The sequence below is a fragment of the Pelodiscus sinensis genome, chromosome 7 (genome assembly GCF_052426305.1).
Source record: "Pelodiscus sinensis isolate ZL-2025 chromosome 7, ASM5242630v1, whole genome shotgun sequence".
Taxonomy (NCBI): domain Eukaryota; kingdom Metazoa; phylum Chordata; order Testudines; family Trionychidae; genus Pelodiscus; species Pelodiscus sinensis.
In genome coordinates, this window is record NC_143058.1 from 58,797,064 (window position 1) to 58,822,426 (window position 25,363).

The 25,363-nt window shown below is 49.8% G+C and overlaps 1 protein-coding gene across 1 annotated transcript in view; it reads left to right on the top strand.

Annotated features, from left to right (window-relative positions):
• Positions 1 to 1,531: 1,531 nt before the first annotated feature.
• LOC102447455 (caspase-8-like) overlaps positions 1,532 to 25,363 on the top strand; it is a 43,411-nt gene continuing 19,579 nt past the window's right edge. The window contains exons 1-4 of the mRNA XM_075933876.2: positions 1,532 to 1,625; positions 16,569 to 16,886; positions 17,523 to 17,628; positions 19,006 to 19,144. Coding sequence (XP_075789991.1) covers positions 16,576 to 16,886; positions 17,523 to 17,628; positions 19,006 to 19,144 — 556 coding nt within the window. The 5' untranslated portion in view covers positions 1,532 to 1,625; positions 16,569 to 16,575. The remainder of the gene's footprint in view (positions 1,626 to 16,568; positions 16,887 to 17,522; positions 17,629 to 19,005; positions 19,145 to 25,363) is intronic.

Below are 25,363 nucleotides of genomic sequence, written 5' to 3' on the forward strand. Positions count from 1 at the left end.
TGTGGGGTATTGAATGGGAGCTTATTGTTTGTTAATCTTATGTACACTATTTATGTGAGTATATAATGTCTGTGTGTGTAGGTAGGAATCTGTAATCTGTGTGGAAGCTGAATATTTCTATGAATGTGGTTAAGCATGGCTATGGACAGGCTGAGTAGCAAAGCCCTGTGGAACAATGGCTCTCAATAGGCTATGGACACACCCAAAGAATGGGGTTTTGTCACCTGAGGGCAGCCAGCAGGGAACATAGAGATTGGCCTCTGACCAGGTGACTTGCTGCATACAAGAAGAGGCCAGGAAGGAGGTATAAAGAGGCCATGCGGTCGATGCCATTTTGTTCTCAGCTCAGCACTTCATCCCAGAGGCAGCACTGCAGGGATTGAAGAGCCCGGAAGACCTGTGAACCCATCCTGATCGTAGGATGTGCAATAAGAACTTTTAAACCAGCAGCTGTACATCTCTGCTAGAGCCTGCATCGAGAACTGGGAGATTCGGTGCATGTAACGTACTGTACTTTAATAACCTTACTCTCATGCTTTTCTTTCTTGTAATAATAAACCTTTAGATATAGATTCTAAAGGATTGGCCCAGTGTGATTTGTGGGTAAGGTCCAGAGGGTAAATTGACCAGGGATCTGTGGCTGGTTTCTTGGAACCGGACAGAACTTGTTCGGGGTAGGTGGGATTGGGTGCTAGGACCCCCCACCAGTGTATAGGCCCGGGGCCATCTGGGGCACGGATATTGCTGGGGTGTCGGAGGGGTTTTGCTCGGGAGGCTTCAGGCAGGCAGCTGAAGCGCTCTGTGGGACTGGTTTGTGACCTGTGTGGAGAGGTCACCAGTCAGGGGGACTGTAAGGAGCCCCGGATTTGAGCAATTCGCCCTGAGCGGACGCCCTCAGCTGTGCCCAGACACGGCCCGGTCCGTCACAGCATGTTAAAAGTGATCCCACTGCATTGAAAAGATGAGTGCTGTTCTGTGGGACTGAAGGTCAAAGCAGGGAGGTGGTACTGAGACAAAGGGTTCAATTGGGGAAGCATTTTGAAGCAAGCATGTTTTCTCCTTACTCTTTAATTCTTCATCTAGAACAGTGGTTCCCAATCTGTCGTCTGCAGACCTCTGGCGGTCCACGACGGTACTGTAGGGGGTCCGTGGAAAGTTTAAAATAGAAATTAAAACAAATGTACATTGTATAAAAACACTTGGGGGGTGGGGGGGCAGTAACATTTTAATAGATTGAAAAGGGGTCTGCATGCTCGAAAAGGTTGGGAGCCACTGATCTAAAATATCTCAAGTCACGCCTCATATTGAGAGGTCTCCCGATTATGCTCCAACTGCCCCAACTTTTACCCATTATTTATTTTATTTTTTACAAGTTCTGTTTCTATGTTGGCAATATCTGAATAACGGAAATTGTAAATGTTACAAGTTTTGGAAGCGAACAGTTCTACAGTCACTGTGTTTATCACAACTTCCATTCTCTTATATTTAACTTAATCTACTGCTGTAAGTCACGTGATAATACTCCATCTCCAAGCCCCTCCTTTCCTGTTGCGAGAGTTCCTGGTGGAATTGAGAAGGAACAAGATCCAGAGGACTTTAATTCACCAGTGTGCCTGATCCCAAAAGTAAGTGAAATGAACAGTCTTCAGTACCATTTTATGTTTGAGGAAAACTGAGTCTTGCTAGGGCAAGATAGCTTTCCATTTTTTCTCTCTGTCTGTGTTTGAATTATAATCCAATGGCAGAAGAAGGCAATAGAGTTAAAATTTTTAGTACATTATCTGCACAGGCAGACATACACCCATGCAGAAATATGTACATAAACTATAGTGTTTAAACATTATAGTTTGAAAGTGAAAATGAAATTAAATTAATTTCCTTCACAGGGAAGCTTGTTTTTATGGCTGTAAATTGCTTATACCTTAATCTTGGGGTATTCATGTATGTCAGAGGGGACCTGGTCTCCCAGGTCTATGCTGACAATTAGTCCTCGAGTCTGTATTTTTTTCAGAGAAGTAGCAAAGGAACTAAGCACCTACGCCTATTTGAATGACTCATGTGCTGCTTCTGTTCGATTTAATATGTCCAAGGGGAGCAGATTCTCATTAGAACGGATTGTGCATACGTTGAAAAAAGAAATGAGGATGGGGAACAGAGCTTTATTTTTATGTATTTATTTATTTGATTAAAGAGGATGTTTTGTAGGACAGTGACTGAGGCTTTGTCTACCTTAAAAGTTTAAAGCACAGCTGTGGCCACACTTTAAACTGAAAGTATGGTCACACCACAAGTGCTGGGAGAGAGCTCTCCCAGCTCTCTATGTAACCCACCTCTGCAAGGGGAGTAGCTAACAGTGCTGGGCTGTAGCCTAGTTCACACTGGCACTTTACAGTGCTGTATCTTGCTGTGCTCGGGGAAAGGGGGTGGGCAGTGTGTTCACACTCTGAGCCAGAACGTTACAGCGCTGTAAAGTGCCAGTGCAGATGGAGTTTTACCGGGGTTTTTTCTAGACAAGAGTTTAAGATCCTATTGTAACAAGATGGCAATTAACTTGAGTTTACTAACATGATTGTTAATGCTAATTTATGCACTCCTCAAACCTTTGCAGTTTATCTTAAAATGGACCCTGAAGTCAACCACAAATTTAAGGTTTATGTCCTGGATTGCAGAGTGTCTGGATTAGCAATTACAATTGCATTGATTAACTCAAATTAATTTGGCAATCAGTCAACTCTTTACCCCAGGGTTAGGAGCCCTGATATACACAATGCTGTTGTGTGTTTGGAGAGAACCAACTACAAATGGGGGTTAGGTCCCACCCTCTGGGGGGTTTTGGATGCGGCCAGCCTACAAATGAATTACTGCCATCTCTGGTAATGTGACGGGGTAGGCTGGCTTGCTGTGGCAAAGGGTTGCCATACTAAATGTTCTCTTAGTTTCAGCAGGGGCACCATTTAATGGGACTGTAGCCCCCCAAAAGTTTGAACCTATGGCTACGGTGACCATATTTTCTGAATAGGGTTGCCAGGTGTCCGGTTTTGAACCGGACAGTCCAGTATTTGAACTTTCTGTTTGGAAAACAAATTGAGAAAATAGAAATGCCCGGTATTTTCTAAATAAGATGTAATGTAGATTGTGCTGTAATGTCAAGTGTGCCCAGTATTTTTGTTGAAACCATCTGGCAACCCTATTTCTGAATAAAAAATGGGGGCACATGATATAAGCGCCCTTCCATCAATCGAACGTTAGCCACGGCGGATAGCCATGGGGCCAGCGGGGGCACACCAGAGGCAGCCGGTGGCGCCGCGATCGCGGACTGCTGGGCCAACGCAGCATGGCCGGATGACGCCGCTGGTGACGTCACACGCGAGTCCCGGAGGGGCGGGGCGGGGCAGGGCAGAGAGCATGGAGGCGGGGCCAGCAATAGACTCCAAGGCGGGCAGTTCAAAAGGGGCAAGGAGCCCCGACAAAGGGAGTGGCGAGCCGGAGCAAGGCGGCGCACGCCCCAGGAAGAGAGGAACAGTATGCCTGGCTCCGCACTAGGAGCCGTAGGAATCGGCGGGGAAGAAGTGGCCCAGGGCAGGGTCGTGGAACCCATGAGCGGAGGGGTTAGGGGCTACAGCCCCCTCCACTGAGCAGGGACGAGAAACCCTGCCTTAGGGACCTGGGCCGGGGCTTAGAGAGAGGGAGGGCCTGAGCCCCCTTCCCGGACCCTGAGGGTCCACTTACACCGAACCCCTAGGGGCTCTTGCAAATGCAAACACGGTCCAGAGTAGGACCGGTCAGAGAGAACCACACAGAGGTGCCTAAAACCATAGACATTTTTCGGCTCGTACAGGGGAGTCGGGGACAATTTGGGGGAACTGGTGACACTCCCATTTGGCCAGAATCCGGTGAATGGGAGCAGCAGGAGGCCATGTTACATAGTGCCTATGTCGTGATGCGAAAACAAGCAAGTAAGTAGCCTCCCTCCCTCTCATGCCCAGATCCTGTACCTCCAAACCTCCCCACCAAGACTCTGCGCCCCCAACCTGCTCCTGCCATCTCCCCTCCAGCCAGACACACTGCCCCCTCCCCTGCTTCTGCTCCCTTCCTTCTGGCCAGATACCCAATCCCAGCCTGCTCCTGCACCCTATCTTCCACCCAGAACTTTCACCCTCTCCCCTTCTATAACCTACCTCCTTCCCAGATCCTGCACCCCCATCCTTATCCCGCTCACTCGCAGCCCTGTTCCACACACCAAACCCCTCATTTTTTACCTCACCTCAGAGTCTAGGGGGCCCACAAAATCCACTAGCCCTGGAACCCCAGAAAAGTAAATCTGACCTGAGGCCTTGAACCTCAGTCGTCCCAGGAGAGGGAGAGGGAGGACTGAGCACCAGGGGAGCGAGATGTTTCAGGTGGGGATCACATCAGTGAGAGTTGGGAGGTTTTGGAGGTTTGGTGTTTTTTATATTTTGCTTCTCACCAGTGTGGTCCCTGACTGGTTTTTCTCTGGGTCAGTGGCCCCCAATCCCAAAAAGGTTATCCACTCCTGCCATAAGTAAAGAAACTTTTTGTGTTGGATATAATATTTTACTTTATTTAAAAATGAAGCCTGGCCAGCAATCCACCAATTTGGGCCCAAACCCATCTGGCTGCAATGTCATAACACTCCTGTACACCCCAACCCTGAGCCCATCATACACCTGAACCCTCTGCCGTGAGCCCCTCATACTCCCGCATTCCCAAACTCCTGCATCCCGACATCCCCAGCCCCCTGCCATAACACTCCTGCACCCCCCCACATACACCCCAACCTTGTGCCCTGAGTCCATCATACACCCAAACCCCCTGCCTGGAGCCCCTCATAACCCCAACCCAGATTCCTGCACCCCCGCATCCTCAGCCCCCTGGCATAAGACTGTATGCAGCATGAAGCTGGATTTCACCAGTTATGATGTAAATTTCAAAGAAATGTGTGAAAAGACTAAGCAGCAGAAGTCCCATTAAATAAAGTCTGTGAGTACAATGTTTCATGTATGCTATTATTAATCATCATGTCAATTATCAATCATATTAAGTTGTATATTTTCAGTCATGTAAATGTGCATTCTTATATGGCACTTTGTTGACCGCTTGTTCTGAATGTTAATGTAGTTTGGCTCTTTGGTTCAAAACTGTTGCCGACCCCTATCATAGCCCTAGACACAGGTCTTAACTGCCACAGAGTTTTTGCTGCTCCCAGCTTTGCCTTTGGGTCAGCGAGCCTTTTTTTATAAACAGAGGGAGGCAGAGTGATTAAGATAACAAAAGGCTTGTCATTCAAGTAACTGGAGGGTTGTTAGACGATCATGAAAACATTGCCTGGTACTCCACTTAAAAGACAGGAAACCGGGGTAGGAATAAATGTTGAAAATGCAGAGTTAAATAGTGGTGTGCTCCAGGGGTCTGTTTTGGGACCAGTGTTGTTCAACTTATTCATAAATGATCTGGAAAAAATGGTAAGCAGTAAAATGGCAACATTTACAGATGACGCAAAATTACACAAAAACATTGTCCAAGGCTGACTGCTAAGAGTTATAAAGGGATCTTAGAAAACTGAGCAATTGGGCAATACAATGGCAGATTGAATTCAGTGTTGATAAATGCAAAGTAATGTACATGGAAAAATATCATCCCAACTATGCGTACCAAACAATAGGATCTAAACCGCTGTTACCACTCAAGAAAGAGATCTTGGAATCATTGTGGGTAGCTCCCTGAAAACATCTGTTCAATGTGCAGTGGCAGTCTAAAAAGCAAACAATATTGGGAATTATTAGGAAAGGAATAGATAAGATGACAGACAATACCATATTGCCGCTATATAAAATCATGGTATGCCCATGCTTGAATACTGTGTGCAGATCTGGTCCCCACATCTCAAAAAGATATATTGGATTTGGTAATGGTACAGAGAATGACAACAGAAATAATCAGGGGTAAGGAACAGCTTCCGTATGAGGAGAAATTAAAGATTGGTACTTTTCATCTTGGAAAAGAAATGACTGAAGGTGGCTTAAAGGGCCATGTAGAAACTGCTTTGTGGACCCGGCCTTGCTTAAAGGGCCAGGTAGAAACTGCTTTGTGGACTCAGCCTGGCTTAAAGGGCCAGGGATAGACTGTATCACAAGGGTGTCGGGGACCCAGGCGGAGGAGGGGGCGGGGGGGGGGGGGGAACCTGCCACACGTGGTGGAGAATGTGGGCATTTTCTTCCCCTGCGATGAGGGGAAGGTAGGGAAATCCATTAAAAAAAAACCCCACAAGCGGGAGGATAAGAGATGGGGCGATTTAGAAAGAGGAAACACCCCCAGACCTGTAACTATGGGCAGGTATTGATGGCCAGGCAGAGGGCCCAGAGAGGGGACGAGGCCAAAATGACGGTATCCGTGCGGGTGAATGGAACACCCACTACTGCCCTAGTGGACTCTGGCTGTAGCCAAACCATTGTCTGGAGGGGGGTGGCGGTAGGAATGGACCAGCCGGGACCCCCCGTGCAAATGATGTGTGTCCATGGAGATGTACGGTCCTACGACACGGCTTGGGTGAGGTTGGAAGATGGACAGCGGGGGGCACGCAGGCTGGTGGTGGTGGCCCTGAAGGCGCCCTACCTGGTGATCTTGGGGCGGGACTGGCCAGGGTTTAAGGAACTACTACAAGAAGGGAGTGAGCTAAGGGCAAATATTGTCCAGGCACGGCAAGCTTGCCGGGCCCCACTGAGCCCGCCCCTCAAGGTAGCAGTGGGTGAAGGGACCCCACAGCACACTACATTGGGGGCCCCGGCGGCGGACGCAGGCAGCGCCCCTGCAGGTTCCCCACCTATCAGCCTAGAGCTAGATGGGGACTTCCTGGTGGAGCAACGGAACGACCCCATGCTCAGCCGGGCCTGGGAGCAAGCTGTGATGCGCCCGGAAGGGGAGGAGCCGGTTTCAGGCCAGCCCCAAGGACCCCGCTTCGAGGTACGACAGGACCGTCTCTACCGCCTAGTACAGGACCCTCAGACCCAGGATGAGATGCACCAGCTATTAGTCCCACGCCGTTTCCACCGGGGCCTGTTACAGTTGGCGCACGCGAACCCCTGGGCGGGCCATTTGGGCCGAGAGAAGACCCTACAGCGAGTGGCGCGACGGTTTTTCTGGCCGGGAATCCACCATGAAGTGCGGGAGTACTGTGCCTCGTGCCCCAAGTGCCAGAGGGCCAACCCCGCCAACGTTCCCCGGGCCCCGCTGGTGCCACTACCTATAGTGGGGACACCCTTCGAACGCATCGGCCTAGACTTGGTGGGGCCGTTGGAAAGGAGCCAGACGGGGCATAAGTATATCCTAGTTGTGGTGGACTATGCTACACGGTATCCGGAGGCCATCCCGCTACGGACAACCACCGCCCGCGTCATTGCTGGGGAGTTGCTGGAAATATTCTCTTGGGTGGGTCTACCCCGGGAGATTCTTACAGACCAGGGGACAAACTTGACGTTGCGACTCATGGCGGAGCTGTGTTGGTTGCTGAACATCCGTGCGCTCCGGACCTCTGTCTACCACCCGCAGACGGACGGGTTGGTGGAGCGCTTCAACCGCACGTTGAAGTCAATGCTGCGCAAGTTTGTGGAGGACGATGCCCGTCATTGGGATAAGACGCTCCCAGCGCTGATGTTCGCAGTGCGAGAGGTGCCCCAAGCCTCTACCAGGTTCTCGCCCTTCGAGCTCCTGTATGGACAACAACCCAGAGGGGTCCTAGACCTTGTCCGAGAGACCTGGGAAAAACAAGAAACCCCCGCCCGAGGCTCCGTACACTACATCTTGCACTTGTGGGATCGGCTCCAGGAACTAGGACGTTTGGCCCAAGAGAATCTACGCCAAACCCAGGGGACCCAGACTGCCCACTACAACCGGGGAGCCAGGACTGTTGCTGTTGCTTCCGTCCTCAGAATCCAAGCTGCTAGCAAAATGGCAAGGCCCATTCGAGGTGGTGAGACGGGTGGGCCCAGTGGACTATACAGTACGGCTGCCAGGGCGGAGGAAAGAGGTGAGGATATATCATGTGAACCTGCTCAAGGGGTGGAAGGAGCAAGAGGCCTTGATGATCACCCCGTACCCGATGGAACCAGAGTTGGGGCCAGCCGCCGAGGAGGATCCCCCGTCCACCCGCCTGGACGTCAGTCCTGACCTCGAGACCAAGCAGCAGGAACAACTCCACCGGCTGCTGAGCAGCTTTCCCCAGGTCCTGTCATCGAAGCCGGGCCAGACGAACCTGGCAAGCCACCATATAGCCACCCCCCCCTTTGTAGAGAGTGCGCGACCATCATCGCCTGCTGCCCAGGAAGTTGTGGGACACGGTACGAAGGGAATTGGACCAGATGCTAGCTCTGGGTGTGGTAGAAGAGTCCCGAAGTGACTGGAGGAGCCCCATAGTGCTGGTGCCAAAAGCAGATGGGTCGGTCAGGTTTTGCATAGACTTCAGGAAGGTAAATTCCATCTCCCGCTTCGATGCCTACCCGATGCCACGGGTGGATGAGCTGTTGGAGTGATTGGGGCATGCCAGAGTCATATCCACCCTCGATTTGACTAAAGGGTACTGGCAAATCCCCCTAACACCTGTGTCCTGAGAGAAAACGGCCTTCCCAACCCCGTTCGGACTCTTCCAGTTCACAACAATGCCTTTCGGCCTCCATGGGGCCGCAGCCACTTTCCAGAGGCTCATGAATAAAGTACTAAAGCCACATAATGACTACGCAGCGGCATACATTGACGATATTGTGGTATACAGCCGGAGCTGGACAGAACATCTCCAACATCTGTCCCAAGTGCTGCAGGCATTAGCGGAGGCTGGCCTCACCGCCAACCTGGCCAAGTGCCACTGGGGATATCTGGAGGTGAGCTATCTCGGCTATACGGTAGGGAAGGGGCAGCTCCGACCCCTGGTGGACAAAGTCCAGGCGTTACAGGAGAGCCCTACACCGACCACAAAAAGGCAAGTACAGCAGTTCCTGGGGCTGGCCGGATACTACCGCTGTTTTATACCTGACTTTGCGACCATCGCAGCACCCCTGACAGACCTCACAAAAATCCCTGGGAGCACTGCATAGAGTGGACCCCGGAGTGTGAAACTGCCTTCCAGACCTTGAAGAGGCGACTAGCGCAGGAGCCGGTGCTCGTCCAGCCGGACTTCGACGAGCCATTCGTATTGCAAACGGATGCCTCCCGAGTAGGCCTAGGGGTGGTATTATCCCAGGTGGTGGAGGGGGAAGAGCACCCTATCCTATATCTTAGCCGCAAGTTATTCCCGCGAGAGACTAAATACTCAACGATAGAGCAGGAGGCTCTGGCGGCGAAGTGGGCCATAGAGTCCCTTAGATATTATTTATTGGGGACCCCGTTCACTTTAGTGACCGACCATGCCCCCTAAGATGGCTCCATGCCATGAAAGACTCAAATGCGCGGATCATGCGTTGGTACCTAGCATTACAACCCTTCGCTTTTCAGGTAGTGTATCGGCCGGGAAAAGCCCATACTAACGCAGATTTTTTTTCAAGGACGACTGAAGAGGGGTCGGCCGAAACCCCGTCGCTGACCCTCTTAAGGGGGAGGGTGTGTGATGGGGCGAGGCAGCCCCGCACTGAACCTACAGGGCCCAGCCAGGGTTACCTGGCTGCAGAGGCCCCTCCCCCACAGCCCTACCGAGCATGCCCGGGCTGCAGCAGGGCTATAAAAGCCTGGGCCAGGACTCAGTCTGGGGAGACAGCCGAAGGAGAAGGACTGGAGAAGGAAGCTCTCCCTCAGTGGTTGCCAGGGACTCCAGGAGAGGCTGGAAGGAAGGCGGAGGTGAGTTGGTGCAAGTCCAGGAGAAGGAAGCCCGGGGACCCAGGTAGGAAGTGGCCCAGGGCAGGAGCGGGAGCCGCCTCTCCCGGCCCGAGAACCTCGGCGCGTTTCGGCCGGATTCCCCGCCGAGGAAGTGACCCGGTACCTGGTCGCTCACAGGGCCCTGGGCTGGGACCCAGTGGAGTAGGGTGGGCCCGGGTCTCTCTACCTGGGGTGCGTCCCCGCTACAACGGTAAACTGCTTTTTGGACCAGGCCTGGCTTAAAGGGCCAGGGATAGACTGTATCACAAGGGTGTTGGGGACCCAGGCGGAAGGGGCCCGCCACATATGGACAAAAGGAATAAGGAAATGTTATTTGCTTCTTCACTACACATAACATAAGGTCACTCAGTGAAAGATTATAAGCAGCAGATTTAAAACAAAAAAACTTTATTTCTTCACGGACAACCAGTGCCAGGGGGTGGTGGAAAGGCACAAACTATACCAGGGTTCCAGTAACAATGAAATAAATTTATGGAGGAGATAGACCCATCAATGGCTACTAGCCAGGATGGACAGGGATGCTTACCAGAAGCTGAGAATAGGCGACAGGGGCAGGATCATTTGATTATTGCCTCTTCTATACATTCCTCTGAAGCACCTCTCATTGGCCACTGTCAGAAGACTACTGTTCTAGATGGACTATTGGTCTGACCCAGTATGGCTAGTCTGATATTCTTGGATAAAACCCATATATATCTGCCCTTCCCCCCCTCCCCCCCCGCGTAACCCATCAAAGCCTACTCTCCTGTTTCTGTAGCAGAGAGAGCCCAGGAGTCCTGATAGTGTGTCTGTCTCTCCGCAGAGTTAGTAACAAAGTAAGAATATAAATTAAATTTTTAAATCTAACCTGTGTCTCTTATGTAAATTGCCACAAGATGTCAGAACGTTAGTATTAGAAGACTTGGCTGGTGTTCCTTGGGCCCTTCAGGACAGGGGGCTGGCAGCATAGGGGATGCAGGAGTCAGGTCAGGAGCTTGGGTCTTTAGGGCAGGAGACCAGGAGTATGGAGGTGCAGAAGTCAGGGTTGGGGGTTAAGGAGAGGGTGAGGGTGAAGGGGCAAGAGTCAAAGCAAGGGGTAAGGGTGCAGGAATCAGGGCAGGCAGTTGGGAGGTAGAGGACTTGGAGAAGGGGTGGGGGGCTCAGGACAGGGGATGGAGGTGGCTGTCGGCTTCTTCCAGAGCCAGCCCGGGGGAAGGTGGGGCATGTGCCCTTACCTAAGAACGGCCGTACTGGGTCAGACCAAAGGTCCACCTTGCCCAGTATCCTGTCTGCTGACAGTGGCCAGTGCCAGGTGCCCCAGAGAGGGTGGACCGAAGACAATGATCAAGCGATTTGTCTCCTGCCATCCCTCTCCAGCCTCTGACAAACAGAGGCCAGGGACACCATTTCTATCCCCTGGCTAATAGCCTTTTATGGACCTAACCTCCATGAAATTATCTAGCTTCTCTTTAAACTCTGTTATAGTCCTACCCTTCACAGCCTCCTCTGGCAAGGAGTTCCACAGGTTGACTACACGCTGTCTGAAGAAGAACTTTCTTTTATTAGTTTTAAACCTGCTACCCATTCATTTCATTTGGTGTCCTCTAGTTCTTCTATTATGGGAATTAATAAACAACTTTTCTTTATCGGCCCAGTCCATACGACTCATGATTTTATAGACCTCTATCATATCCCTCCTCAGTCTCCTCTTTTCTAAACTGAAAAGTCCCAGTCGCTTTAACCTCTCTTCATATGGGACCCATTCCAAACCCCTAATCATTTTAGTTGCCCTTTTCTGAACCCTTTCCAAGGCCAAAATATCTTTTTTGAGGTGAGGAGACCACATCTGTACACAGTATTCAAGATGTGGGCGTACCATAGTTTTATACAGGGGCAGTAAGATATTCTGGGTCTTATTTTCTATCCCTTAATAATTCCTAGCATCCTAGTTGCCTTTTTGACTGCTGCTGCACACTGTGTGGAAGTTTTCAGAGAACTATCCACGATAACGCCAAGATCTCTTTCCTGATTTGTCGTAGCCAAATTAGCCCCCATCATACTGTACGTATAGTTGGGTTATTTTTCCCAATGTGCATTACTTTACACTTATCCACATTAAATTTAATTTGCCATTTTGTTGCCCAATCACTCAGTTTGGTGAGATCTTGTTGGAGTCCCTCACAGCGTGCTTCTGTCTTGACTATCCTAAACAGTTTGGTATCATCTGCAAACTTTACTACCTCGCTGCTTCCCCTTTTCTCCAGATCATTTATGAATAAGTTGAAAAGGATTGGTCCCAGGACTGACCCTCGGGGGTACACCACTAGTTACCCCTCTCCATTCTGAAAATTTACCATTTATTCCTACCCTTTGTTTCCTGCCTTTTAACCAGTTCTCAATCCAAGAAAGGACCTTCCCTCTTATCCCATGGCCATGTAATTTACACAAGAGCCTTTAGTGAGGGACCTTGTCAAAGGCTTTCTGGAAATCTAAGTATACTAGATCTACTGGATCCCCCTTGTCTGCATGTTTGTTAACTCCTTCAGAGAACTCTAATAGATTAGTAAAACAGGATTTCCCTTTACAGAAACCATGTTGATTTTTGTCCAACAAATTATGTTCTTCTACATGCCTCACAATTTTATTCTTTACTATTGTTTTGACTAATTTGCCCGGTACTGAAGTTAGACTTACCGGTCTGTAATTGCCAGGATCGCCTCTAGAGCCCTTTTTTAAAATAGTGGTGTCACGTTGGCTACCTGCTAGTCATTAGGTATGGAAGCCGATTTAACAGATAGGTTACAAACCACAGATAATAGTTCAGCAATTTCCCATTTGAGTTCTTTTAGAACCCTTGGATGAATGCCATCCGATCCCGGAGATTTGCTAACATTAAGTTTTTCTATTTGTTCCAAAACCTCCTCTAATTACACTTCAATCCGGGACAGTTCCTCAGATTCATCACCCACAAAGGACGGTGCAGATTCGGGAATCTCCCCAACCTCCTCAGCTGTGAAGACTGAAGTAAAGAAATTATTTAGTTTCTCCGCAATGGCTTTATCGTCCTTGATTGCTCCTTTTATATCTCGATTGTCTAGGGGACCCACAGGTTTTTTAGCAGGCTTCCTGCTTCTAATGTACTTAAAAAACATTTTGGTATTTCTTTTTGAGTTTTTGGGTAGCTGTTCCTCAAAATCTTTTTTTGCTTTTCTTATTACATTTTTACACTTGATTTGACAGTGTTTATGTTCCTTTCTATTTATCTCACTAGGATTGGACTTCCACTTCTTAAAAGATACCTTTTTGCCCCTCACTGCTTCTTATACATGGTGGTTAAGCCACGGTGACTCTTTTTAGGTCTCTTGCTATGTTTTTTTAATGGGGGGCCCACCTTCTGGGATTATGTGTGGGTATAACTGTCCCTGCTATTACACTTCTCTCTTTCCGTTTGATGAGAGACAATCACATTCTACACATATCCCATTGTCCTGGCACAACCAAACCCTGACTTTGCTCTAAGTTCTAATAAGTAGAAGCTGCATACCTAATTTGGTGGTCCTAATTCTTACCATTCAGGAGAACTTCTTGAACAAATGGATTCATAGACAGACAGACAGACAGAAACAAAATACAGGACTATGTAGCACTTTAAAGACTAACAAGATGGTTAATTAGATGATGAGCTTTCGTGGGCCAGACCCACTTCCTCAGATCAAATAGTGGAAGAAAATAGTCACGACCATATATACCAAAGGACAGACAGAGGAACATTTCTAACACATATAGTAATATCAGAGCTGAGGAGATCTAATATTTATTTATTTTTCTTTTATATAGGAATTAGATGTAGGGATGTTAAATATTGGTTAATTGAATAGCCGAGTAACCTCATGAATTCTCATCGGTTAGTCGACTATTCTTTAGCTCTGGAGGCGGGGCCAGTAGCCAGTGCGCTCCAGCCTCACTCCCGAGAAGACCCCTGCCACTCCATGCTGCTGCCTCTGTATCAGAGATTGTTCGTAAAATGCTAAAATATTTGTAACACCAAACAAAACATTACGGTTCTTTCAAACATTTGCAACTGGAAACTTTACTGTGCAGAAGAAAAATGCTGCTTTTCCTTTGCTTTTTAGTAGTTAACATTTAACACAGAAGTATTGTATGTGCTCCTACCCACCTCTGGCTGCCAGGTTGTGTACTTCCAGTTCCAAATGAAGTGTGTAGTGTGCGTCACTTTGGTGTTTGTAATTCCTAACTGTAGCCCAGGACTGAGAATTCCAAGGTCACTAAAGGCTTTAGGAGCACAGTGAAATGGGAGGTATGTGCCTAAACCCTCTGTGAGGTTATCTGATTAAATCCTGACCATATAGATAATTGTGGTGACCACTGTTATATACTTGCCACACTTCATAAAAGATTTGTTGCAAGTGAGGTGTTTCTGAAATGTGTATGGTTGGCTAGTTATGATTACGTTGTTTGGATGCATCTATCAGTTTTCTATTTGAAGTTATGAGTATTGGCCATGTACTTGTGTTTCCAATGTTTGCTTCTGGGAGACACTAACAGATCTGGCCAACGTATTGGGACTATTCAAGTTGAGTAGAAGTACTTGACTGACAATGGGCTGTTGAAATGCCAATCTGGGAGACACTAACAGATCTGGCCAACGTATTGGGACTATTCAAGTTGAGTAGAAGTACTTGACTGACAATGGGCTGTTGAAATGCCAATCCACATCTGACTAATAGTCATGAGAAAGTGCAGATTACCACAGCCTGGGGGATAATTTTTGATGGGGGTCCCACTGTCAAGAATTTGGTAAGTGGTCAAAGACCGCACTCGTCTATATTAATGGCGGGGACATGAGATACATCTAGACTGCACTGTACAATCAAAAAAAGATATGCAATTTGTGGCTATTTCGAAATTTGGTGCATCTACACGGTGCCAAATTTCTAAATAAAGTGCTCTTTTGAGCCATCCCTTATTCCTTGTAGGACAAGGTTTACAGGGATGGTGAAAGAGTGCATCTTCTATTTCGAAAATTTTTCTGAAATAGCGGATGCATTCCTTGGATACGGCGTTACTATTTTGGTATACTTCCAGTATCCCGACACAGCAATGCAATCTAGACGCAGCCATGGAGTCTGTGATGGAGTTTAGGGCATGGGATTGGAGTGCAGGAGGGGGTGTGAGGCTAGGGTATGGGATAAGAGGGGGTGTGAGGTTAGGGTACGGCACTGGAGTGCGGGAGGGGGTGGGAGGTTAGGGTACGGCACTGGGGTGCGGGAGGGGGTGGGAGGTTAGGGTACGGCACTGGAGTGCGGGAGGGGATGTGAGGTTAGGGTACGGCACTGGAGTGCGGGAGGGGATGTGAGGTGTGAGGGGGAGTTTGGGTGAAGGAGGGGGTTGAGCCTAGGGCAGGGGATTGGGGTGGGGGATGGGGTGCAGGGTCTGGGAGGGAGTTATGACCAGGGAAAGGCTTGAGGGGGGTACAGAGGGTTTGGATTTAGACCTGGGGCAGGAAGCTGCGGTGAGGGAGGGGTAGGGTTGCCAGGTGTCTGGTATTCTACCAGACAGTCCGGTATTTGCGCGCTGTGTCCGTTAAAAAAAAATCATAAAATACCGGACATGTGCGGAAAATACTCGGCCAGAACCCCTGCCGTCCCCCAGCCCTCCAGCTTTGCTTCCCGCCAGCCCGTTCCTCTTCCTTGTCTCCCCCGGCCAGTGCCGCTGCACCTCTCCCTGGCCCCGCCAGCTTTGTTTCCCGCCCCCCCTTCCTCCTGGCCAGCGCTGCTGCACCCTCCGCTAGCTCTCCTTCCCGCTCCCCTTTCCTCCCAGCCACCCTCACCGCCCCTGATTCCCCCCAGCTGTGCTTCCCGCCCCCCCTTACTCCCAGCCAGCTCCGCCCCCTTCCAGCCGGTACCCCCTCCCCCGATATCCCATGGCCAGCCCTGTTCCACCCGACACCCCCCCCCCCAGACCAGCCCTGCTTCCTGTTGCCCCCCCATCTCTGCCGGCCAGCCCCATTGCTGCCCCCCCAATGAAGCATGTTCAGGGTTGTTGTTGTTTTTTAATGATTACCTGGTAACTGCTAGCAGTGATTCAGGTTCTCGGGGGGGGGGTGTTTTTCTCCTCAACAACTTTGGTGTCTCCCCCCCCCCTTTTTTTTCCTTCAACAAATTTTTTCCCTGGTGTTTTTTTTGGGGGGGGGGGGGGGTTCAGTATTTTTCTTTCAGACATTTGGCAACCCTAGGAGCGGTGGTATGCCAGGTGCAGGTTCTGATCAGGGGGCATTTACTGGAGTAGCCAGCTCCTGGCCAGCAGCCCGGTGGGACCCTCAGGCAGGCTCCTTGCCTGCTATGGCCCCACACGCTACTCAAAGCATCCAGTGTATGTCTGTGCCATGTGCCCCTTAGGGGTGGGGGCTCGTCTGCTGCCCCCAGCACAATCCTTGCAGCTCCCATTGGCCGGTGTTGGGCAGATCCTCGGAGAAGGGGCAGGGAAGGAGGAGGAGCCAGGGTATTTGGGTTTGAGGTAAATCCTGGATTGACTTAAATTCAAAAAGTGATTTTGTGCTTAAAAAGATTGGTGACCACTGCTGTAGCAGGATCCACGTATTACAGGGCAGTTCACACGACGTATCGCCTTTGTCGCTGCGCTGACCCGTCAGTCACATTGTTCCATCATCCTCTCACTTTGTCTCTCAGCCATAAAATGAACACCGATATATACAGGCTTCTCTTCTCCATCAGCGAGGCTTTGGACTTGGAAAACCTGATGGCCCTGAAGTTTCTGAGTCTGGAGCACATCCCACAGAAGAGTCAGGAAGACATTCAGAATGCCAAGGATTTCTTCCTAAATCTCCAGAAGGGAGGACTGATAAAAGAAGATGATCTGTCTTTCTTGAAGGAGCTGCTGTTCAGAGTGAACCGCATAGACCTCTTGGCTGAAAAACTGGACTGCAACAGAGATGAAATGGAGAAGGAGCTTCAAAATCCAGACAAGGCAAAAGTTTCTCCATATAGGTAAGCAGTATGATAGCACAGGGCCTCTAGGGCGTAAGAGGCCCAGATAAAGGGTCCTGATATGTCCAAGTTCATTCTTGTCTCCTGCCTCAGTTGTCTTCCACTTTATCTCCCACACATGCAAATCCCAGGAGAAGTTTATACTTTGCAAGCTGGCCTTGTATGCCTGGCACTCTTATGGACGGGTATTCAGCTCTGTGCTCTGATGCTGTTGATTACGTCCTCAATACTATTCCAACAGAAGTGACATTTCCCATTTTCCTTAAAGGCACCCAGCCTCTAAGAAGATTTTTTTTCTCCTGGAAATTCTCTCACAGTATTGAATTAGAACCAGAGAGGAGTGAGGCAGGTTTTAGCCCAAAGAATGGCAGCGCCTTAACTTGATTATTTGGATGCCTACGTGTGCTGTGTTCTGGGTTCTTCCTGGAAGCCCCGGGGTGCTTCTGAGAGTAACTGTTTTCGTTGTGGATGGCTCTGATGGGTGCGCTGATGTTGCTCACAGCCTTAGCTTTCAAAGATGTTGTACATAGCAGTGATAAGGAGGAAGCAAACCCCTCCCTGGTAGAGATGCCTGACCGCTTTTAGGTAATTCCCATTTTGATTAACTTGCTTCCTTTCACATTCCCTTTTTGTCAGGCAACTACTTTACCAGATCTCAGAAGAAATAACCAGTGAAGAAGTTGCCAGTGTCAGATTCCTGCTGCAAAAGGAGTTGCCGAAGAAGAAGCTTCAGGACAATGCTGTAAGAGTACTTGATTGTGGTGGTTCTTTGCGCAGAGCTGGTTGGGACCCTCTGGCTGAGCTACCGCTTAAGGTGACATAAATTATGCTGCTCACAGGTGTGAATTAGTCATCCCCCTGAGCAACCTGATTTACCAACTCAGTAGTGTCCACACTGGCGCGTAAGTCGGTAGGACGGCTTCTCCCTCTGAGGTGTAGGCTGCTACCACTTGCAGGGGCTGGAGGAATTAAGCTGACAGAAGAGAGCTCCTGTTGGCTTAGAGTGGCTATGCAGAGAGCTTACAGGAGTGCTGCTGCAGGGTCTCCAGGGAAGCCAGCCCTTAACTTTGTCTGACAAGAAGGTGCATGTAAATCCCAGCCTGAAGGGGAGATGGCTCGTGATAACATTCTCTGGTACCGAGGAAGTGAGATGGACTCCATTAGGAAATGGCCCTTCTTTATGACTCCTTTCCACTATTTCATTCTCTCCCACATTCTCATTGTCTTATCCCCATCCCTCTGCCTCTCCTCTTCTCTGCCCACTGCTTTCAGGAGGAGGATGTGGTCTGGAGGAAAAAGCATCGCGTTTGGGAGTCAAGCAGTCCTGCTTGTCATCTTCACTCTGCCAGTGACTCATGTGGTCCTGGGAAATTCACTTGACCTTTCTGTCCTGTTACTGATTTGTAACATTGGACTAATGATACTTGCTCAGTTGCCTCTCGTGGTGCGGTGACAGTTCAATAGTTAATGTCTGTAGAATGCTTTGGGGATAGAAATTGCTATGACAATGCTACATACTATTAATAAGCACCCGTCCTGAGCTCATTGGCAAGGCCTCTGTGCTCTGCATTAAAACACTCGCTAAAAACCCCAAATCTGCGATGGTCCCTATGGGAATCTGAGGAGTCATTTGGAATAATTTATGTAATAGAAAACCTCTATCAAGTGTGACTCTGTTGTTTTTTAAACTCCATCTAACTTACGCAACCTGGAATAAGAGATGCATGCAATCAGATTTATACCACACTTTGTATGCTTGTTTAGTTTACTTTGGTCAATTATTTGGATTAGTCTTAAACTGGTTTAGCTTATCTTCATGCATGTTTTGCACTGGTATAATAAAATCTGTTTTGGTACATATGTGCAGAAAAGCAATGTCTTAAAATTCCCTGTTAGCTTAATTTATATTTCCATGAGGTGGGTAATTCACACCTTGACACTACCACCTTCGGATTGGGTGTATTCTTTCCCTATCTCTCCCATTTTTCTCTCTATATCTGTCTTCAGCCTGTCCTTTGTTCAGATCAGGGATATTGCCTTCCTTTTGGTCTGAAAAATGCCTACTGTGTTGGCATGCTACCTGAAACTCGTACATAATAATACTTCTTTTTCCAAACAGTCAATACTGAAGCTCTTTACAGAAATGGAAAAAGCTGGGATAATGAATGAAACCAAACTGACACTGCTGAAGAGTATTTTACAGGAAGTGAGACCTGACCTGGCACAAAAAATGAATACCTATGAATTAACAACACAGGGTAATGATTTTAAACTCTCCATTTGAATACAGTACCAGGCTGGTGTTTTTTTGACTGAGCTCCAAGGAGCGGTGATGAGGGAGACATTAGCTGTAGTCTGTCCCCTTAGCAGCTGTTGCAAAATTGGCCTGGATAGTATTATTTCTCCCAATCTAGCTTGTAAATGTCTATAGCAGCAAGATCTGCACTGCTTTTATTTCCATTGGGAGACTAGTCTGTAGACTTACATGTCGGTGGGTTGCTAGGCTACTGTCTCCGTCAGCTAGTGCCAGGAGAAAAAGGGAAAGGTTTGGAATGGAGGCATTTTAACTCAAGTCCGTGCTCGTATGCTTCAAAACAGAAGTTGGGACACTTCCAGCTACTGTCTTCCAGTTACTGTGTTCTTGATGGGCTTTGGAGCTCAGCGTGTTTGCTTGACAGGCCTAACCTTCAGGCAATGGCTCAGGAGAGGCATCTGGCAGCCAGGAGACAGTGAGGATACACAGATGATTTTTTTTCATAGTGGGTTCTTATTTGCATTTGGCTTTGCCATGTGTGTGTCTCTGTGGCACCCTGGATGGCCCTCAGAGCACTTGAACTCTTTCTCCAAGCCATTCTCATCAGGTACTTGTGAGGGTTCACCTGTTTGGAAGGTGAGCCTTCCTGTAGAGCAGATAATGGTTCTGGGACAGAAAGTGGCTGCGTCTAATTCGGACTATAAAAATGTTCCCGCCTGTGGTAGCTCCTATAGCCAACAAACCACACTCAACTGGACAAATTTCCACATTGTTCAAGCCAACTAGCGCCACACAACCAGCCCAAGAGCCACATGTGGCTAGTGTGTTGGACACCACAGGCATAGACGCTCTCCATTGCTATCTCTAGAGGCATTGCAACAGTGGGAGATTTCCAGGTATTTCTAGTGTAGACAAGTGGGCAACAGAAATGGCCAACCTGTCAAAGGGTTAATCCATCAGTAGGAGGGTGTAAAGGGAACACATTGCAGGAGGGGAAGAGAAGAGATTCGTCAGTCACTAATGGCAAGAAGAATCTCCTCCAGCATCTAAATATGTAACCTCAAGGGAGCTCTTCTTCAGCAGGACTTGCTGCCCAGGCTGTTTGTCCTTTAAAGCTTCAAGGTAGTTTCTGTGGAAGGCTAGGTTGTAGCTAACTTGATGGGGGTCTTGCTGCACTAAAGACCTCTAGGATAGCCTAGGCTGAATTTGTCCCTCATTCTTCTTGTCTTTTAAAAGTTCAGCCCCAGAAGAATTGATCACAAGCTTGGAATGTGCCTTTCAGAGCCTGACAATCACCAAAGGTATTTTGTATGGCTGTCAAGCGATTTGAAAAATTAATTGTGATTAATCGCACTGTTAAACAATAATAAAATACATTTTCAAATATACTGATTTCAATTAGAACACAGAATACAAAGTGCACGGTGCTCACTTTATATTTATTTTTATTATAAATACTTGCCCTGCAAAAAACAAAACTATTTTTCATTTCACCTAATATTAGTACTGTGGTGCAATCTCTTTAGCATGAAAGTTGAACTTGTAAATGTAGAATTATGTACCAAAAAACCCTTCATTCAAAAACAAAACAATTTAACACTCTAGAGCAGTGTTTCCCAATTGGTGCTCTGGGGAACCCTGGGGTTCCGCGAAGCAAAACGAGGGGTTCCGCGAGGAGCTGGCACTCCCCTGCCCCCTCTGAAAGAGAGAGAGCCGGCTAGCCAGCAGAGGCAGGGGCGGTGAGTTGTATGGGCTCGTGGTGCCCATGCTCCACCAATATTTGGAGCTGGAGCGGGCCCCAGCCCCAGCCCCAGCCCCAAGCATCCTCCCACCCCGGCCCCAGAGCGTCTCTCCCCCAGCCCTGTCTCCGTCCCTGTCCTGTCCCTACCGTGCGCAACCTTCACTGAGCTCCCCCTTGCCAGCTGCTGCTGCCTTACGCGGCATGCTCAAACCGGTGGGCAGGGAGACGCCCGGGCATGACGTAATGTCACGGCCCGGGATTTTAAAAACTGCTGGGTGCTGCGTTGAGCCACGCAGCTGAGCTGCGGGTTCCGAGTCCAGGGACAGAGCGCAGACTCCAGCCCTGCAAAGTGGAAGGCAGAAGGTAGGGGAAGGGGAAGGGCTGGGAGAGGAAGGGGCTTGTGTGAGGGCGGGGAGAGGGGGAAGAGAGGGGAAGGCACCAAAGGGACAGGGCAGAGGAGAGACAAATGCCAGGGGGCCAAGTGCAGACAATGAGGAAAAAGTCAGGAGGGGAGGTGTCAATGGGAGGGGGACAGGGTGATGCTGGGAGGGGAGAGGGTAAGGGTATTGGGGGCTAGAGGGGGGAGAGGGAGGTGTGGGGAGAAGGCTTGAAAGAAGGGGTGGGCATGACGAAGGCCAGGATGGAGCAAGGCATGTGAGAGGGGAACGGGGGCATGAGGGTTGTGAGGGGGTGAGCATCAGGGAAAAAGAGGGCAAAGGGGGCAGGGGCAGTGAGGGAAGGAGGAGGCAACAGGAGGGTGCAGGAGAAAGAGAAGGTGCAAGTGCCAGGGGATTCTGGGGGTGAAGCAGAAGAGCAGACACCTGCAGGGGAGGGACCAGCACCAGAGGAGAGACGCAGGGCAGGTGTGTAGAGGGAGGTGTTAGAAGAGAGGATGAGAAGGGGTAGCTCACATGATCAGAGTGGGGCTACTGGAGGAGTGGGCACAGCGGGGAGAGAAGGGCTGGTGGACAGGTGCAAGTTGCAGGAGAGCTGAGGGCAGTGAGAAGGGCAGGAGTCAGGACTGGCAGTTGTGCAAGAGTTCTTGTGCAAGAGTATGTCCACACGGCCATGTGCGAGCTGTGCTTTTGCACAAGAGCATCTATGGCAGTGTGGATGCTCTCTTGCCCAAGAAAGTGCAGATGGCCATTTTAGCCATACGGCTTTCTTGCGCAAGAAATTCATGTTGCTTGTCCACACTGGCCTCTTGCGCAAGAACCGTTGCGCAAAAGGGCTTATTACCGAGCGGGAGCATCATCGTTCTTGCACAAGAAGCCCTGATTTCATACATGAGAATGTCAGTGTATTTGCGCAAGAGCACATGGCCAGTGTAGACAGGCAGCAAATGTTTGTATGAGAGCGATCGCTTTGGTGCAAGATCGCGCCAGTGTAGACACAGCCAAGGGGAGGGAGGGAGAGGGGCAGGGAATCAGTACTGGCTCAGCATGTCTGCATGGTTTGGGGGAAGGTGCAGGGAAATTGAGCTCAGCTGGGTTACAGAGTGGGGAGGTCTGGGGAGCTGGGCTGGGCTGCGGGGTGTGTGTGTGTGTGGAGCTCAGAGCTCAGTTTGGCTGCAGGAGGAGGGAGGTGCCGGGAACTGGGGCTAGACTCAAGGGGAGGAAAGGGCAGGGAATTGGTGCTTGGCTCAGCAGTTTTGTGGGGCTTGGGGGAGGTGCAGGGAAACGGGGCTCAGCTGTGCTGTGGGGGAGGCATGCAGGGAACCAGTGCAGGGCTCAGATGGGCTGAGGTGGATGGGGGAGGGCATACGGAGCAGACGGGCAGCTCAGCTGGGCTGTGAGGGGCTGCAGGGAACTGGTGCTGCACTCCATTGGATTGTGGGGGATGGTTTTGGGGGAGGTGCAGGGAACCAGCAGGGGTGGGCAGCTCAGTTGGGTTGCAGGGGATGGAGGTGCAAAGTAGCCTAGTGGGGGGAGGGGAGCCAGGAGCCCTGAAATGACCTCCCCTTGTCCAAAAATCCCTCATCTGGGACCAGTCAGGTCCAGAGGGTGCCAGATCAGGGAGGTCCAACTCCTACCCAAGTCCCGTCCTTGCACCCTCCCTCATAGCCAGACACCGTACCCCCAATCTGCTCCTGCTCCCTCCCCCTGGCCAGACACCCTACATCCAGCCTGCTTCTGCACCCTACCTACCACTCAGACCTTGACCCCTTCCGCCGCCCCACCTCCTTCCCAGATCCTGCACCCCATCCCTATCCCGCTCCTCGGCAGCCCTGCCATCCACCCTAGCACCACTCTGGCCCTGACCCCAGCACCCTGCCACCCACGCTAGCACCCAGCTGCACCCTGTTCCTTGTCCCAGCACCCTGCCAGTCACCCTAGTGCCCAGCAGGACCATGTCCCTGACCCCAGCACCCTGCCACCTGCCTGCCCCAGCACCTTGCCCCAGTACCCCGCCACCTGAGCCAGCATCCTTCCACCCAGCAGCACCCTCTCCCCAGCACTTTCACTCTGTCCCCTACCCCCACCAGCACATTTGGGACCACATTAGTGAGGCTTGGGGTTTTTTGGAGGGTTGTTGGGTTTTTTTTGCATCTCACTTGTGTGGCCCCAACTGACTTTTCTGTGGGTCAGTGACTTTGACTCAAAACAGGTTCCTCACCCCTCTCATACATAAAGACAATGCTAAAACCTTTTGAGTTTGACATAATATTTTATTTAAAAATGAAGCCAGGCCAACAAGCCCCCAATTGGGGCCAAACCCCCATCTCACTGCAGCATCATAACACTCCTGCACCACCTGACCCCAAATCTGAGCCTATCATACACTGGAACCCCCTGTCCTGAGCCTCTTACATCCCCAAACACCTGCATCCCCACATCCTCAGTCTTCTGCCACAACACTCCTGCACCATCCACACATGGCAAATCTGTGTCCTGAGCCCATCATACTCACAACCTTCTTGCCCTGAGTCCCTCACATATCCAGCCCAAACTCCTGCACCCTCACATCCACAAGCCCTGGCTTGCTCAGCACCCCAACCTTCCACCTGAGCCCAACACTCCCCAGCCTAGAGCCCCCTCCCCGAGCCAACAGCCCCTTCTCCTGCATCTAAATTCCCTCCCAGAGCTTGTATTTCTCACCCCTTCCCACACCCAAATCCCTCATTCCCACCCCACACATCCTGTCTCAATCTAGTGAGCGTGTATAAGGTCTGAGGATAGCAAGTGATGGAGAGGAGGGGAACAGAGTGGATAAAGGCCTCAAAGAAGGAGTGTGGGGGGGGGGGTCTTGGGGAAGGAATGTGATTTTCATGTATTAGTGGGCCCCCCCCCTTTTTTTTTTTGCTTGACAAACCTAGGAGTTCCTTGAAATTCGGAAAAGCTGAAAAGGGTTCCTCGGCCAAATAAAATTGGGAAACACTGCACTAGAGCCTACAAGTCCCTTCAGTCTGACTTCTTGCTCAGCCAATCGCTCAGGCAAACAAGTTTGGTTACAATTAGCAGAAGATAATGCTGCTTGCTTCTCGTTTACAATGTCACCTGAAGGTCAGATCAGGAGTTTTGCATACAGGGCCATCCCCAGGCATATGCAAAATACGCAGCTACATAGGGCACCTGAAAATTTTGGGCATCAAATTTTTGGATGCCCCTACACAGCTGCATATGGTTGTATGACTAAGTATGGCCCCATTGCCTCCGCTGCAGCCTGCAAGGAGGGGAGCCCCAAGCCCCATGGGCCCCAGCTGTTTGTGGGAAGCCCCAAGTCTCTGCTACAAGTTGCACGGGGAATTTTGGAGGAATTACATTGTTTTGTTTTTGAGCGTAGCTACGTACCAAAAAAAATTCTACAGTTGCAAGTTGCACGTTTACTCTAAAGAGTTTTTACTACAGTACATGTCTGAGGCGAACCGAAAGATACAATTTTCTGTCATTTTTACAGTGCAAATATTTGTAATCAAAATATTACGTGAGCACTGTACAATGTGTATTCTGTCTTGTAAAAAATCAGTCTATTTAAAAATGTAAACAAACATCCAAAATATTGAATAAACTTAATTTGGTATTTTATTGTGAAACAGTTTGATTAATCACACCTCAGAAACGCTTGCCTAGGAACCTATCCCTGCCACAAAACCTGTTGCCAATTGTGTCCACATATCTATACAAGCAACGTCATCACAGAAGCTAGCCACAGAAGCCACAATATGAGTTCATCCTCCTGCACATCCACTAATGCAGGGCTGGCCAAAATATGTCCTGGGGGCCAGATCCAGCATGCCAAGCCACAGGATCTGGCCTGTGGACCCCCCTGCCGGGACCCTCAGGCACACGCAGCTGCCACAGTTTAAAACACAGTCCCTGTGTGACGTAGTGGGGGTACTTGCTGGGCTGTGGTGACCCCTGCTGTCTGGAGCAAGACCCAGCAGGGAAAACCTCACTAGGCAGAGGTAAGGCCAAACTTGTTAAACCAGTGGCCAGACACCCCCCATGGAGAGGAACAAAGGAAGGTGAATGCGGCCCTGGC